This window comes from Pleurodeles waltl, chromosome 10, assembly GCF_031143425.1.
Source record: "Pleurodeles waltl isolate 20211129_DDA chromosome 10, aPleWal1.hap1.20221129, whole genome shotgun sequence".
In the NCBI taxonomy this organism is placed as follows: Eukaryota; Metazoa; Chordata; class Amphibia; order Caudata; family Salamandridae; genus Pleurodeles; species Pleurodeles waltl.
In genome coordinates this window covers 4469781-4485064 of record NC_090449.1, presented here as the reverse complement: position 1 = coordinate 4485064, position 15284 = coordinate 4469781, and the positions used below count along the sequence as shown (strand labels likewise).

Below are 15284 nucleotides of genomic sequence, written 5' to 3'. Positions count from 1 at the left end.
GATTGTTACTAGTGCGTCTTTGTGGAGATGTCATTGTGCTTCTGAGCATCAACAACGCACCACCGGAATCGGCGGTAAAACGCATTGGGGTCGTTTTGGAAAGCTGTCCATCATCCTGGTAAAAAGCGGGAATTCCTTTACCTACTTCGAGGTGGACGGGGCGTGGCTCAGCGGGCGGAGCTTACAGGTGCTTTATAAAGGGAGAACCTTCTACTCTGTGTCTCCAGCAGAGGAAGATAGAACCCGCGCGTCTCAGTCAGATACAGATTACACTCCAGTACATCATCAGTTCACCTCCAGGATGGATTCTAGATCTTTTTCTTCTATGGGATCTCTGAGCGCACAGCCTTGCTTTATCTTTGCCAAGCCCAAGAGTTAGGGTGGCTTGTCCTTTCCAGAAGCTGAGCTTTAACTGCGGCACCTGCTACGATTATATTTTGTAAGTGCTTCCTTTGAGGTTTAGTTTCTGTAAAATGAGCATCGTGGCCTACCCAACCGGAGTATTTTCTACGAGTATGTCAGTAAGCGTGACCTAGCATGTTTTTACGCCCCGTTTATATTGTACACTAAGGGTACGTGATGGGCCACGGGGTAAACGTCTCCAGCAACCTTGTGTGCCTTTGGCAATGTGATTGTTACTAGTGCGTCTTTGTGGAGATGTCCTCGTGCTTCTGAGCATCAACAACGCACCACCGGAATCGGCGGTAAACGCAGTGGGGTCGTTTTGGAAAGCTGTCCATCATCCTGGTAAGAGGCGGGAATTCCTTTACCTACTTCGAGGGTGGACGGGGCGTGGCTCAGCGGGCGGAGCTTACAGGTGCTTTATAAAGGGAGAAACCTTCTACTCTGTGTCTCCAGCAGAGGAAGATAGAACCTGCGCGTCACCGTCAGATACAGATTACACTCCAGTACATCATCAGTTCACCTCCAGGATGGATTCTAGATCTTTTCTGTTATGGGATCTCTGAGCGCACAGCCTTGCTTTATCTTTGCCAAGCCCAGGAGTTAGGGTGGCTTGTCCTTTCCAGATGCTGAGCTTCAACTGCGGCACCTGCTACGATTATATTTGTAAGTGCTTCCTTTGAGGTTTAGTTTCTGTAAAATGAGCATCGTGGCCTACCCAACCGGAGTATTTTCTACGAGTATGTCAGTAAGCGTAACCTAGCATGTTTTATATGCCCCGTTTATATTGTACACTAAGGGTACGTGATGGGCCACGGGGTAAACGTCTCCAGTAACCTTGTGTTCCTTTGGCAATATGATTGTTACTAGTGCGTCTTTGTGGAGATGTCCTCGTGCTTCTGAGCATCAACAACGCACCACCGGAATCGGCGGTAAAAACGCATTGGGGTCGTTTTGGAAAGCTGTCCATCATCCTGGTAAAAGGCGGGAATTCCTTTACCTACTTCGAGAGTGGACGGGGCGTGGCTCAGCGGGCGGAGCTTACAGGTGCTTTATAAAGGGAGAACCTTCTACTCTGTGTCTCCAGCAGAGGAAGATAGAACCCGCGCGTCTCAGTCAGATACAGATTACGCTCCAGTACATCATCAGTTCACCTCCAGGATGGATTCTAGATCTTTTTCTGCTATGGGATCTCTGAGCGCACAGCCTTGCTTTATCTTTGCCAAGCCCAAGAGTTAGGGTGGCTTGTCCTTTCCAGAAGCTGAGCTTCAACTGCGGCACCTGCTACGTTTATATTTCTAAGTGCTTCCTGTTGAGGTTTAGTTTCTGTAAAATGAGCATTGTGGTCTACCCAACCGGAGTATTTCTACGAGTATGTCAGTAAGCGTTACCTATTATGTTTTATACGCCCTGTTTATATTGTACACTAGGGGTACGTGATGGGCCACGGGGTAAACGTCTCCAGCAACCTTGTGTGCCTTTGGCAATGTTATTGTTACTAGTGCGTCTTTGTGGAGATGTCCTCGTGCTTCTGCGTATCAACAACGCACCACCTGAATCGGCGGTAAAAACGCAGTGGGGTCGTTTTGGAAAGCTGTCCATCATCCTGGTAAAAGGCGGGAATTCCTTTACCTACTTCGAGGGTGGACGGGGCGTGGCTCAGCGGGCGGAGCTTACAGGTGCTTTATGAAGGGAGAAACCTTCTATTCTGTGTCTCCAGGAGAGGAAGATAGAAACCGCGCATCACAATCAGATACAGATTACGCTCCAGTACATCATCAGTTCACCTCCAGGATGGATTCTAGATCTTTTTCTGCTATGGGATCTCTGAGCGCACAGCCTTGCTTTATCTTTGCCAAGCCCAAGAGTTAGGGTGGCTTGTCCTTTCCAGAAGCTGAGCTTCAACTGCGGCACCTGCTATGTTTATATTGTACACTAGGGGTACGTGATGGGCCACGGGGTAAAAAACGTCTCCAGCAGCCTTGTGTGCCTTTAGCAATGTTATTGTTACTAGTGCGTCTTTGTGGAGATGTCCTCGTGCTTCTGCGCATCAACAACGCACCACCGGAATCGGCGGTAAAACGCAGTGGGGTCGTTTTGGAAAGTTGTCCATCATCCTGGTAAAAGGCGGGAATTCCTTTACCTACTTCGAGGGTGGACGGGGCGTGGCTCAGCGGGCGGAGCTTACAGGTGCTTTATGAAGGGAGAACCTTCTACTCTGTGTCTCCAGGAGAGGAAGATAGAAACCGCACGTCACAGTCAGATACAGATTACGCTCCAGTACATCATCAGTTCACCTCCAGGAAGGATTCTAGATCTTTTCTGCTATGGGATCTCTGAGCGCACAGCCGTGCTTTATCTTTGCAAAGCCCAAGAGTTAGGGTGGCTTGTCCTTTCCAGAAGCTGAGCTTCAACTGCGGCACCTGCTATGTTTATATTGTACACTAGGGGTACGTGATGGGCCACGGGGTAAAAAACGTCTCCAGCAGCCTTGTGTGCCTTTAGCAATGTTATTGTTACTAGTGCGTCTTTGTGGAGATGTCCTCGTGCTTCTGCGCATCAACAACGCACCACCGGAATCGGCGGTAAACGCAGTGGGGTCGTTTTGGAAAGCTGTCCATCATCCTGGTAAAAAGGCGGGAATTCCTTTACCTACTTCGAGGGTGGACGGGGCGTGGCTCAGCGGGCGGAGCTTACAGGTGCTTTATAAAGGGAGAACCTTCTACTCTGTGTCTCCAGCAGAGGAAGATAGAACCCGCGCGTCACAGTCAGATACAGATTACGCTCCAGTACATCATCAGTTCACCTCCAGTATGGATTCTAGATCTTTTTCTGCTATGGGATCTCTGAGCGCACAGCCTTACTTTATCTTTGCCAAGCCCAAGAGTTAGGGTGGCTTGTCCTTTCCAGAAGCTGAGCTTCAACTGCGGCACCTGCTACGATTATATTTGTAAGTGCTTCCTTTGAGGTTTAGTTTCTGTAAAATGAGCATCGTGGCCTACCCAACCGGAGTATTTTCTACGAGTATGTCAGTAAGCGTAACCTAGCATGTTTTATACGCCCGTTTATATTGTACACTAAGGGTACGTGATGGGCCACGGGGTAAACGTCTCCAGCAACCTTGTGTTCCTTTGGCAATGTGATTGTTACTAGTGCGTCTTTGTGGAGATGTCCTCGTGCTTCTGAGCATCCACAACGCACCACCGGAATCGGCGGTAAACGCATTGGGGTCGTTTTGGAAAGCTGTCCATCATCCTAGTAAAAAGGCGGGAATTCCTTTACCTACTTCGAGGGTGGACGGGTGTGGCTCAGCGGGCGGAGCTTACAGGTGCTTTATAAAGGGCGAACCTTCTACTCTGTGTCTCCAGCAGAGGAAGATAGAAACCGCGCGTCGCAGTTAGATACGGATTACGCTCCAGTACATCATCAGTTCACCTCCAGGAAGGATTCTAGATCTTTTTCTGCTATGGGATCTCTGAGCGCACTGCCTTGCTTTATCTTTGCCAAGCCCAAGAGATTAGGGTGGCTTGTCCTTTCCAGAAGCTGAGCTTCAACTGCGGCACCTGCTACGTTTATATTTGGAAGTGCTTCCTTTGAGGTTTAGTTTCTGTAAAATGAGCATCGTGGCCTACCCAACCGGAGTATTTTCTACGAGTATGTCAGTAAGCGTTACCTAGCATGTTTTATACGCCCTGTTTATATTGTACACTAAGGGTACGTGATGGGCCACGGGGTAAACGTCTCCAGCAACCCTGTGTGCCGTTGGCAATGTGATTGTTACTAGTGCGTCTTTGTGGAGATGTCCTTGTGCTTCTGAGCATCAACAACGCACCACCGGAATCGGCGGTAAACGCATTGGGGTCGTTTGGAAAGCTGTCCATCATCCTGGTAAAAGGCGGGAAATTCTTTACCTACTTCGAGGGTGGACGGGGCGTGGCTCAGCGGGCGGAGCTTACAGGTGCTTTATAAAGGGAGAACCTTCTACTCTGTGTCTCCAGCAGAGGAAGATAGAAACCGCGCGTCTCAGTCAGATACAGATTACGCTCCAGTACATCATCAGTTCACCTCCAGGATGGATTCTAGATCTTTTCTGCTATGGGATCTCTGAGCGCACAGCCTTGCTTTAGTTTCCAAAGAAACTATAAATAAATAGAAATATACATATAATCTGAAAAAAATAATTATCCACATAGGCATTTGCAGTTCATAGTTGTTTGAAAAAGGTGGTTATGAAGGAAAGAGCCAACTCTTGAGTAGTTTCCTGAAAACAAGAAAGTTATCTGTGGCTCTTATAGTTGGGGGTAATGAATTCCATAGTTTGGCTGCTTGGACGGAGAAGGATGTACCACCTACAGTCTTTTTCTTGTATGGTGGTGTTCTAAGGCGGGGTGCCAGTCTTGAGCGGAGGGTTCTTTGTTGGATGTATTTGGTAATTTTCTTTCTGATGAAAAGCGGTCCTGTTCCATGTGTAGCTTTGTGGGTGATACAAAGCAGCTTGAAAGTGCATCTTCTGGCAACGGGTAACCAGTGTAGTGCTCTCAAGGCAGGGGAGATGTGGGCTTGCGGCTTTATATGTAGTAGTAGCCTGGCTGCGGAATTCTGGATACATTGTAGTTTTTTCATAACAGATAGAGATGATCCATGGTAGAGGCTATTGGCATGATCCAGTTTGGATAATACAAGTGAGATAGTAGCTTGCACCTTGTGTGGAAATCCGAGGTGAGGGAAAATGCGTCGTAAAGTCTTTAAGGTGATGAAGCTTGTGCGTGCTAATTTGTCTACTTGGGCATTCATAGTTAGTTTGGAATCCATGGTGATTCCTAGGTTTTTCACTTCCTTGGATAATTGAGGAGGTGGTCCGAGATCGTCAGGCCAGACGCACAGAGGGTCATAAAGTTTCCAGTCACCACATATGAGTATTTCAGTTTTGGAGGTATTTAGTTTGAGATGGCTCCAGGTCATCCACTGATCAACGGCTCTGAGGCAACTGAAGATTTGAGAGTTTTCAATGTTTTTGGGGTCTTCTAATTGAAGTAGTATTTGTGTGTCATCTGCATAGTTGTAGCATGTGAGATGGAAATCATTGATCAGTTCTGGTAAAGATATCATGTAGATGTTAAAAAGCAAAGGTGAGATGATTGACCCTTGGGGGACCCCTGTTTTTGTGAGGTAGGGTTCGGATGAGAAGGGGGGTGAGTGGATGATATTTGCTCTTTTTTGGAGATAGGAAGTAATCCAGTCGAGTGCAATCCCTTGTATGCCGGCTTCGTGGAGTCTTTGAGTTAGGGTGTCATGGTCAACCGTATCAAAGGCAGCTGAGAGGTCCAAGAGAAGTAGTGCAGCAACTCCATTTCGGTCAACTGTGTTTTTAAGATCGTCCCAGATTGCCATGAGTGCCGATTCAGTGCTTCTTCCTGGGCGGAATCCAGTTTGGAAGTCTGAAAGTATAGAATTGTCTTCAATGAATTGTGACACCTGGGCGAATGCTGCTCTTTCTATCAATTTGCCCAGGAAAGGTCCATTTGTGATAGGTCTGTAGTTGTTGGGGTCTTGCGGGTCTAGATTTGTTTTCTTTACTAATGGTCGTATGTATGCCTTTTTCAGGTCTGTAGGAAAAGTTCCTGAAGTTAAAGAGTTGTTGAAGATTCTTCTTACGGGTGTGGCAGCGGAAGTAGATAGCAGGATGTTCTTGAAGATCTGTGGTGGGCAAGGGTCAGAAGGGCAACCAGAAGGTCTGCTTGCTTTGACCAAATCCATAAATTCATCCTGGGATATTTGTTTGAAGGACTGTAGAGGTTGGGATGGTTTATTCTTAAAGGGTATTTTAGTAAAGGGGTTGGTGCTGATGGTTTTCTTCTGTTTTAAATAGGAGTCCAATGTGTCTGCCTTGGTTGTGTAGTGAGTTGCCAATTTGTTTGTGAAATCTTGAGTGGTGGGATGACTTCCTTCCATGCATGTGGGTTTTCGAAATTCATTGAGAATTTTGTAAAATTCCTTGGTTGTAGATTGAGCATTTAGAATTCTGTCTGAGTAGTATCTTTTTTTAGCTTTTTTGATTGATGATTTGTATATCCTGTTAAGTTTGTGTAGCTGCAGTTTGTCTTGACTGTTGTTTGTTTTGAGCCAGGTCCGCTGCAACTTTCTGATTTGTTTCTTTATCGTTTTAAGTTCTGTGTTTCTCCAAGGTGTTGGTTTTCTTTTGTCATGTTTAGTTTTTCTGAGTGGTATTAGGACATCAAAAGCTTCCTGTAGCCACTCATAAAGTTTAGGTACAGAATTGATTGTATCTAGATCTGTGTTTGCTGTTAGTTATGTTTCTAAGTGATCCAAATTGAGTTTTCTCCATGGTCGATAGGTGTATGTATGTAAGTGGTTGTGGGGTGTGTTGATTTGTGGAGTTGTCTGTCGGAAAGTTATCAGATGGTGGTCTGACCAGATGGTTGGTGTGATGCTATGAATAGTAACAAGTTCAGGCTTAGCAAAAATTACATCTAGGATGTGACCAGCGATGTGTGTGGGATTGTGTACAATCTGATATAGATTCAATGCGAGTAGGCCAGTGGTGATAGCTTTTGGATGGGGCATATTGGGTTTGTCAAACCAAATGTTTAGGTCCCCAAGAATGCATAGATTGGAGTATAGTGTAATAAGGTTTGAGACTATGTCAAGAAAGGCATCTGGGAAAGTGGAGTTGTTAGGTGGAGGTCTGTAAAGGAGGAGAAAGTTACAGGTGGAAGTTGGAGTATGGTGGCATCTGGTAAGGAGGGCTTCACAACCTTGTATGGAGATGTTGTCTGTTTTACTGAGGTTTATTGCCTGTTTGAATATAATAGCTAGTCCACCTCCTCTCTTGCCTATACGGTTTTGTGTGATGGTTTGATAGCCTGGAGGAAGGGCTTCGTGCAATACTGGTGCCATGTCATCTCCCAACCAGGTTTCCGTAATGAATAGTAAGTCAGGTTGTGTGTCTGTGAGAAGGTCGTAGATGTGGTGCTTGTTTTTTGAGAGTGATCGAGCATTTATGAGCTGGCAGTTTAGATAGGGTGTGTTAGTGGTAGTGTTGTTTTGTTTAGTAGAAGGGTAAGTAGTATAATGTGAGCTTGAAGCAGGAGTGTTGCTAGTTGTGTTAACTGTTTGAGGCTCACAATAGTCTTGCTTTTCAACATAGTGTTCCTCTTCCAGCAGGTTAAGGAGGCATTTTGTTGGGTCTGTGTGTGTGGGTGGTGAACTTGGTGGCTGAGAGAGCCATGAGGAGTGTAGTGTTTTTTGTAGGGTAGTTTTATTATGAAACAAACAAGGGGATGCGAGGTTTCTATGAGTGGCATGTTTTTTATTTTGTTTGTGTTTGTTTTGTGTGGATGGAGTATGGGTTAGGGGTGGTGGAGGAGCATGTGGATCATGATGTAAGGCTCTAAATTGTGCAATGGAGGAGAGGCGAGTGAATGAAGGTTGCTGGGATGGGGTGCTTGTGGTAGGTGTTTGTGAAGAGTGGGGGGGTAGGGGTGGAGATAGGGTGGAATTTGTATCCTTTGTGTAGTCTTGGGGGTGAGAGTGGGTATGATGATGAGTGTAATGTAAGATTGTGTTGCTTTGATGTGCTGATGTTTGTGGTCGGTATTGTTTTTGTGGAATAATGAGAGGGGCTATTGGTGTAGTTGTTTTTGGTGAGGGACTTGTATGTGAGTTAGTGCTGTTAAGTGGAATTTGAGTGTTAGATGGGGTGTTGATGTGTTTTGGAGATGAATGTGTGAGGTGTATATGAGGTGATGGATGTGTGTCAGGGAGATAAGTATTAGTTGAGATGACTGGAAGAGGTAATATGTGTGGTGGAGTGAAATGTGGGGATTGTATGGTTGTGTGTAATTGGTGAGCAGAGGGGAAGAGTGTGTGTAGATGAAGTGTTTGAAGGCAGGGTTTTGGCATTGTTATGAGTTCAGGCGGCCTGTGTGAAGCGAACAGCGGATAGTGTTTTTGGTTAGTATGTGTAGAGAGTGTGTATCTGGGAGACTGAAACTGAGAGAATTGTATGTTGTAGTTTTGTATTGTGTGGGCGGTGGCAGGTAGTGTTAGTGGGAGGGGACAGAGTAGTGTTTGTTGTGAGTATGAAGGTGTTTGACTGTAGTAGTTATGGGGTGTATGTGTATATGTGTTGTATGTAGGGTATTGTGTTGGGTGGTGGGGCAATGCAATATGTCTATGGTCAGTTTGTGATGCATGAGTTGGATATCTTTGCAGATAATGTGTTTGCATGTTGAGGGATGTGTTGGGGCAGAAACCATTCCTGGTGGAATGGGAATTGGGCAGCATTTCTGGCCCTAGTCCCTACCTGTCCAGAACAGGCCCAAACAGACAGCTGCCCTTGTCCTCTCCGCCCTTTGCCTCAACGCCCGGGCTGAGACGCCCTGAATCCTGGCCTTATATAGCCCTACTGGCCAATAAGAAGCTGGTCCTAACCCTAGCCAATCCAATTTTAAACCCTGATTTAGCAAATTAATGGGAGGCCCAGCCCTAATCACCAGTCACAGCCCTATTTCCTGACCCCCAATCACAGCCCCAGCCCTAGAACCAACAGCCAATCAGAATCCTAGCCCTATCCACCAATCACAGCCCTAGAACCAACAGCCAATCAGAATCCTAGCCCTATCCACCAATCACTAGCCCTATCCACCAATCACAGCCCTAGAACCAACAGCCAATCAGAATCCTAGCCCTATCCACCAATCACAGCCCTAGAAACCAACAGCCAATCAGAATCCTAGCCCTATCCACCAATCACAGCCCTAGAACCAACAGCCAATCAGAATCCTAGCCCTATCCACCAATCACAGCCCTAGTACCAACAGCCAATCAGAATCCCAGCCCTATTCACCAATCATAAATGCATCCCTGGAGCTAGCAACCAATGAAACACCATCTCCCAAAAACCAATCACAACAGCATATGCAACAACCACGAGGAACCTATATAAGGAGCAAGTTAACTAAAGTCCAGTCCCTGTGGCCTGGGGGGAGGCTACTGCTGCTCTATTCAGTATCTCCTTGGATACAGACAGGCTGAATCCACACTTCCAAGCTAGCAGAGTCTACTTTTCAGGTAAGGGGGAGATTGTTTAAGAGACAAACACTGCAATAGTTCTGGGCGCACACTCTAAAATCGGGCTTTTTTAAGGCAAAAAATACAGGGGGGCAGACAGCTTTTAAGCACAATTTAAATCACACAAACAGATTAAAAACAGTCTCCTAAAACCACACTCTGAAAGATCTATGTTGTCTTTTTACTAAGAATAGGGGTGAAAAAAGGGGGGCAGAGGGGGGGAAAAGGGGGGGGAGGGAGCCACAAACTAGCAAGGGAATTCACACAGTCACAGCAAAAACGATTTTGAAACAAACACCACTTTAAAAGAGGCCAGGCTGCCTGAAAAACACAGAGAGTCCACAGTAAAACAAACACTTTTTGAACAATTAATACTATTTGACTAGAAAATATCTTTGGGCTCCTTACCTAGGTCTCTTTGCAATCCTTGAACACTGGGCTGTATCAGGACACAGGAGAGATGCACAGAGGAACACAAAATGGAGGTGTCTGTCTTTGGCCTTCCCTCCACAAAACTTAAGGAGCCAGAGCAGGTGGGGGGGGGGGGGGGGGGGCGGGTCTCAGGTGCAGCAGAGACTCAGGGAGCCAATCAGCTAAGTCCAGTCCCTGTGGCCTGGGGGGAGGCTACTGGTGCTCTATTCAGTATCTCCTTGGATACAGACAGGCTGAATCCACACTTCCAAGCTAGCAGAGTCTACTTTTCAGGTAAGGGGGAGATTGTTTAAGAGACAAACACTGCAATAGTTCTGGGCGCACACTCTAACATCAGGCTTTTTTAAGGCAAAAAATACAGGGGGGCAGACAGCTTTTATGCACAATTTAAATCACACAAACAGATTAAAAACAGTCTCCTAAAACCACACTCTGAAAGATCTATGTTGTCTTTTTACTAAGAATAGGGGTGAAAAAAGGGGGGCAGAGGGGGAGAAAAGGGGGGGGGGGGGGAGCCACAAACTAGCAAGGGAATTCACACAGTCACAGCAAAAACGATTTTGAAACAAACACCACTTTAAAAGAGGCCAGGCTGCCTGAAAAACACAGAGAGTCCACAGTAAAACAAACACTTTTTGAACAATTAATACTATTTGACTAGAAAATATCTTTGGGCTCCTTACCTAGGTCTCTTTGCAATCCTTGAACACTGGGCTGTATCAGGACACAGGAGAGATGCACAGAGGAACACAAAATGGAGGTGTCTGTCTTTGGCCTTCCCTCCACAAAACTTAAGGAGCCAGAGCAGGTGGGGGGGCGGGTCTCAGGTGCAGCAGAGACTCAGGGAGCCAATCAGCTAAGTCCAGTCCCTGTGGCCTGGGGGGAGGCTACTGGTGCTCTATTCAGTATCTCCTTGGATACAGACAGGCTGAATCCACACTTCCAAGCTAGCAGAGTCTACTTTTCAGGTAAGGGGGAGATTGTTTAAGAGACAAACACTGCAATAGTTCTGGGCGCACACTCTAAAATCTGGCTTTTTTAAAGCAAAAAATACAGGGGGGCAGACAGCTTTTAAGGACAATTTAAATCACACAAACAGATTAAAAACAGTCTCCTAAAACCACACTCTGAAAGATCTATGTTGTCTTTTTACTAAGAATAGGGGTGAAAAAAGGGGGGCAGAGGGGGGGAAAAAGGGGGGGGGAGCCACAAACTAGCAAGGGAATTCACACAGTCACAGCAAAAACGATTTTGAAACAAACACCACTTTAAAAGAGGCCAGGCTGCCTGAAAAACACAGAGAGTCCACAGTAAAACAAACACTTTTTGAACAATTAATACTATTTGACTAGAAAATATCTTTGGGCTCCTTACTTAGGTCTCTTTGCAATCCTTGAACACTGGGCTGTATCAGGACATATTTAATATGTGCTCCGGAGTCAGTGCACCAGAGTGGGATTATTCAGTGCTTATGACTACTGATGAGGATCCCCTAGAAGAGAACTATCAATCCCTCGCATTTCCTCATCCATCACACCGCCAAGCGCTGTGTCCCATGATAACAGCACCTCAATGGACATCATGCACAACATGAAAACACTTCCCACTTAGGTTTAAGTCAAAGACAACAAACACTCCTCCAACAGCACACCCTACGCTGTGTAACACACTATCTGGAAGGGTAAGCGCTTCTGCAGTTCGCTCTATACACATGTTGCAATACAGTACAATCCAAGACGCTTGCAAGACACTCACATGTTGGTGCTGCTGAGGATAAAGAAGGCGCTTCCATCTGGAATGGGCACCACCTTCTCCTTGGGTGCAAAATCCGCCAGTTTATCCATGTGCGACTCTGGAAGGCTGTCCTCGTCATCATCTGGAAGAAGGAACAACAGCACTAGTCATGACAGGAGTCTGACCCCATGCTGCCGGCGCAGCAGTCCTCTAGAGTTTATACACACGGAACAGCTCTTTTTGAACTGATAACGGTCTGTGAACTTAGGGGTGAGAGTCAACCTTGACTGAAAGTGGTGCGCCTTCTGCATAAGCTATCCTCCACCTCTTCTACACATTTATTTTTACTATTTTATTTATTTAAATACATGTTTCTACGTTTCTCTATACTTTACAATAGGGAGACTTCACAGTCAAGGTGTAGATATACCTAAAGTAAAGCACAGGGAACATTAAAAAAAGTTAAAAAACTTTGTAATAAATAAACAAATATTTTAAGGTTAAAAATATTAACGTAAATCAATTTTATATATTTATTTTAACCATAGAACAAAATAAAGAATGCTACAGCACCAGTAACATCATTTTGAATTAAATCTTTAAATCATTACTTAAAATATATTACATTAAATGAACTATTCTTCTGAAGTTTGAATTAAAAAATGTATTCCTACCTAAAATTAAAAAATATATATTAATAATAAACATTAATCATGATGTGCAGAATTAATTTAAAGACGTTTGATTATACTTTAATAAAAACTTGTTACATTAATTGAGAAAACAAATTGTTAAAATATTTCATAATTGAATAATAAATCTTTATTTTTAGAGGTTTTAAACATTGAATTATATTTATTTACTATATTGTTAACTATTTTAAATAATTTAAATGAATTTAAGATGTCTTATCAATGAGAGATTATTTTTGGGCAGGAGTGTGAGAGCGAGGGGAATAGCAGCGCACCTCTTGCACCAAGGACCATTCCAGAGACAGATGCTGCATGACTTAAAGTCAGTGTTTGTGCCCATGGGTGTAGGTGGTAGGCACCAACACTCACTCTTGAACTTTCACTCAGAGCAAGAGAGAGAAAGGCACAAAAGGAACAGGAAGACGAAGAAAGGAAAACAGTCACAACTGGGAAAAGGAGGGGTGAAAGAGAACACGCACGAGTGAGATAAAGAGACTGGAAGATTAGTGTGGTGGGAGAAAGAGATATCAGGTGGAATCAAGGTAAGGCAGCCTTGTATTCAGCAATCTGACACTGATCGCAATGTTGGTCTCCTGGACCTCACAGAAAGCAGCCCAATGTCACAGTATCTCCTGAACTCATGGTGTTTTAGCGCACAACAAACTGAGCTGTTGTTGATGTCACAGTATCTCCCAAACCCATGGTGTCTTAGCGCACAACAAACTGAGCTGTTGTTGATGTCACAGTGTCTCCTCAACTTATGGTGCCTTAGCGCACAACAAACTGAGCTGTTGTTGATGTCACAGTATCTCCTGAACCCATGGTGTTTTAGCGCACAACAAACTGAGCTGTTGTTGATGTCACAGTATCTCCTGAACCTATGGTGTCTTAGTGCACAACAAACTGAGCTGTTGTTGATGTCACAGCATCTCCTGAATCTATGGTGTCTTAGCACACAACAAACTGAGCTGTTGTTGAACCTATGGTGTCTTAGCACACAACAAACTGGGCTGTTGTTGAACCTATGGTGTCACAGCGCACAACAAACTGAGCTGTTGTTGATGTCACAGTATCTCCTGAACCCATGGTGTCTTAGCGCACAACAAACTGAGCTGTCGTTGATGTCACAGTATCTCCTGACCCCTTGGTGTTTTAGCGCACAAAAAACTGAGCTGTTGTTGATGTCACAGTATCTCCTGAACCTATGGTGTCTTAGTGCACAACAAACTGAGCTGTTGTTGATGTCACAGTATCTCCTGAATCTATGGTGTCTTAGCGCACAACAAACTGGGCTGTTGTTGAACCTAGGGTGTCACAGCGCACAACAAACTGAGCTGTTGTTGATGTCACAGTATCTCCTGAACCCATGGTGTCTTAGCGCATAACAAACTGAGCTGTTGTTGATGTCACAGTATCTCCTGAACCCATGGTGTTTTAGCGCACAACAAACTGAGCTGTCGTTGATGTCACATTATCTTCTGAACTTATGGTGTCTTAGCGCACAACAAACTGGGCTGTTGTTGAACCTATGGTGTCTTAGCGCACAACAAACGGAGCTGTTGTCGATGTCACAGTATCTCCTGAACTGTGGTGTCTTAGCGCACAACAAACTGAGCTGTTGTTGAAGTCACAGTATCTCCTGAACCCATGGTGTCTTAGCGCACAACAAACTGAGCTGTTGTTGAACCTATGGTGTCTCAGCACACAACAAACTGAGCTGTTGTTGATGTCACAGTATCTCCTGAACCTATGGTGTCTTAGCGCACAACAAACTGAGCTGTTGTTGATGTCACAGTATCTCCTGAACCTATGGTGTCTTAGCGCACAACAAACTGAGCTGTTGTTGAACCTATGGTGTCTTAGCACACAACAAACGGAGCTGTTGTTGATGTCATAGTATCTCCTGAACCCATGGTGTCTTAGCGCACAACAAACTGAGCTGTTGTTGAACCTATGGTGTCTTAGCACACAACAAACTTTGGAGCTGTTGTTGATGTCACAGTATCTCCTGAACCTATGGTTTCTTAGCACACAACAAACTGAGCTGTTGTTGAACCTATGGTGTCTTAGCACACAACAAACTGAGCTGTTGTTGATGTCACAGTATCTCCTGAACCTATGGAGTCTTAGCGCACAACAAACTGACCTGTTGTTGATGTCACAGTATCTCCTGAAACTATGGTGTCTTAGTGCACAACAAACTGGGCTGTTGTTGAACCTATGGTGTCTTAGCGCACAACAAACTGAGCTGTTGTTGATGTCACAGTGTCTCCTCAACTTATGGTGCCTTAGCGCACAACAAACTGAGCTGTTGTTGATGTCACAGTATCTCCTGAACCCATGGTGTTTTAGCGCACAACAAACTGAGCTGTTGTTGATGTCACAGTATCTCCTGAACCTATGGTGCCTTAGTGCACAACAAACTGAGCTGTTGTTGATGTCACAGTATCTCCTGAATCTATGGTGTCTTAGCACACAACAAACTGAGCTGTTGTTGAACCTATGGTGTCTTAGCACACAACAAACTGGGCTGTTGTTGAACCTATGGTGTCACAGCGCACAACAAACTGAGCTGTTGTTGATGTCACAGTATCTCCTGAACCCATGGTGTCTTAGCGCACAACAAACTGAGCTGTCGTTGATGTCACAGTATCTCCTGACCCCTTGGTGTTTTAGCGCACAACAAACTGAGCTGTTGTTGATGTCACAGTATCTCCTGAACCTATGGTGTCTTAGTGCACAACAAACTGAGCTGTTGTTGATGTCACAGTATCTCCTGAATCTATGGTGTCTTAGCGCACAACAAACTGGGCTGTTGTTGAACCTAGGGTGTCACAGCGCACAACAAACTGAGCTGTTGTTGATGTCACAGTATCTCCTGAACCCATGGTGTCTTAGCGCATAACAAACTGAGCTGTTGTTGATGTCACA

At 45.1% G+C, this 15284-nt stretch overlaps 1 protein-coding gene across 1 annotated transcript in view; it reads right to left on the bottom strand.

Moving 5' to 3' along the window:
* CACNA1F (calcium voltage-gated channel subunit alpha1 F) overlaps positions 1–15284 on the bottom strand; it is a 1139147-nt gene that overhangs the window by 642569 nt on the left and 481294 nt on the right. Inside the window, exon 20 of the mRNA XM_069209307.1 lies at positions 11683–11803. Coding sequence (XP_069065408.1) covers positions 11683–11803 — 121 coding nt within the window. The remainder of the gene's footprint in view (positions 1–11682; positions 11804–15284) is intronic.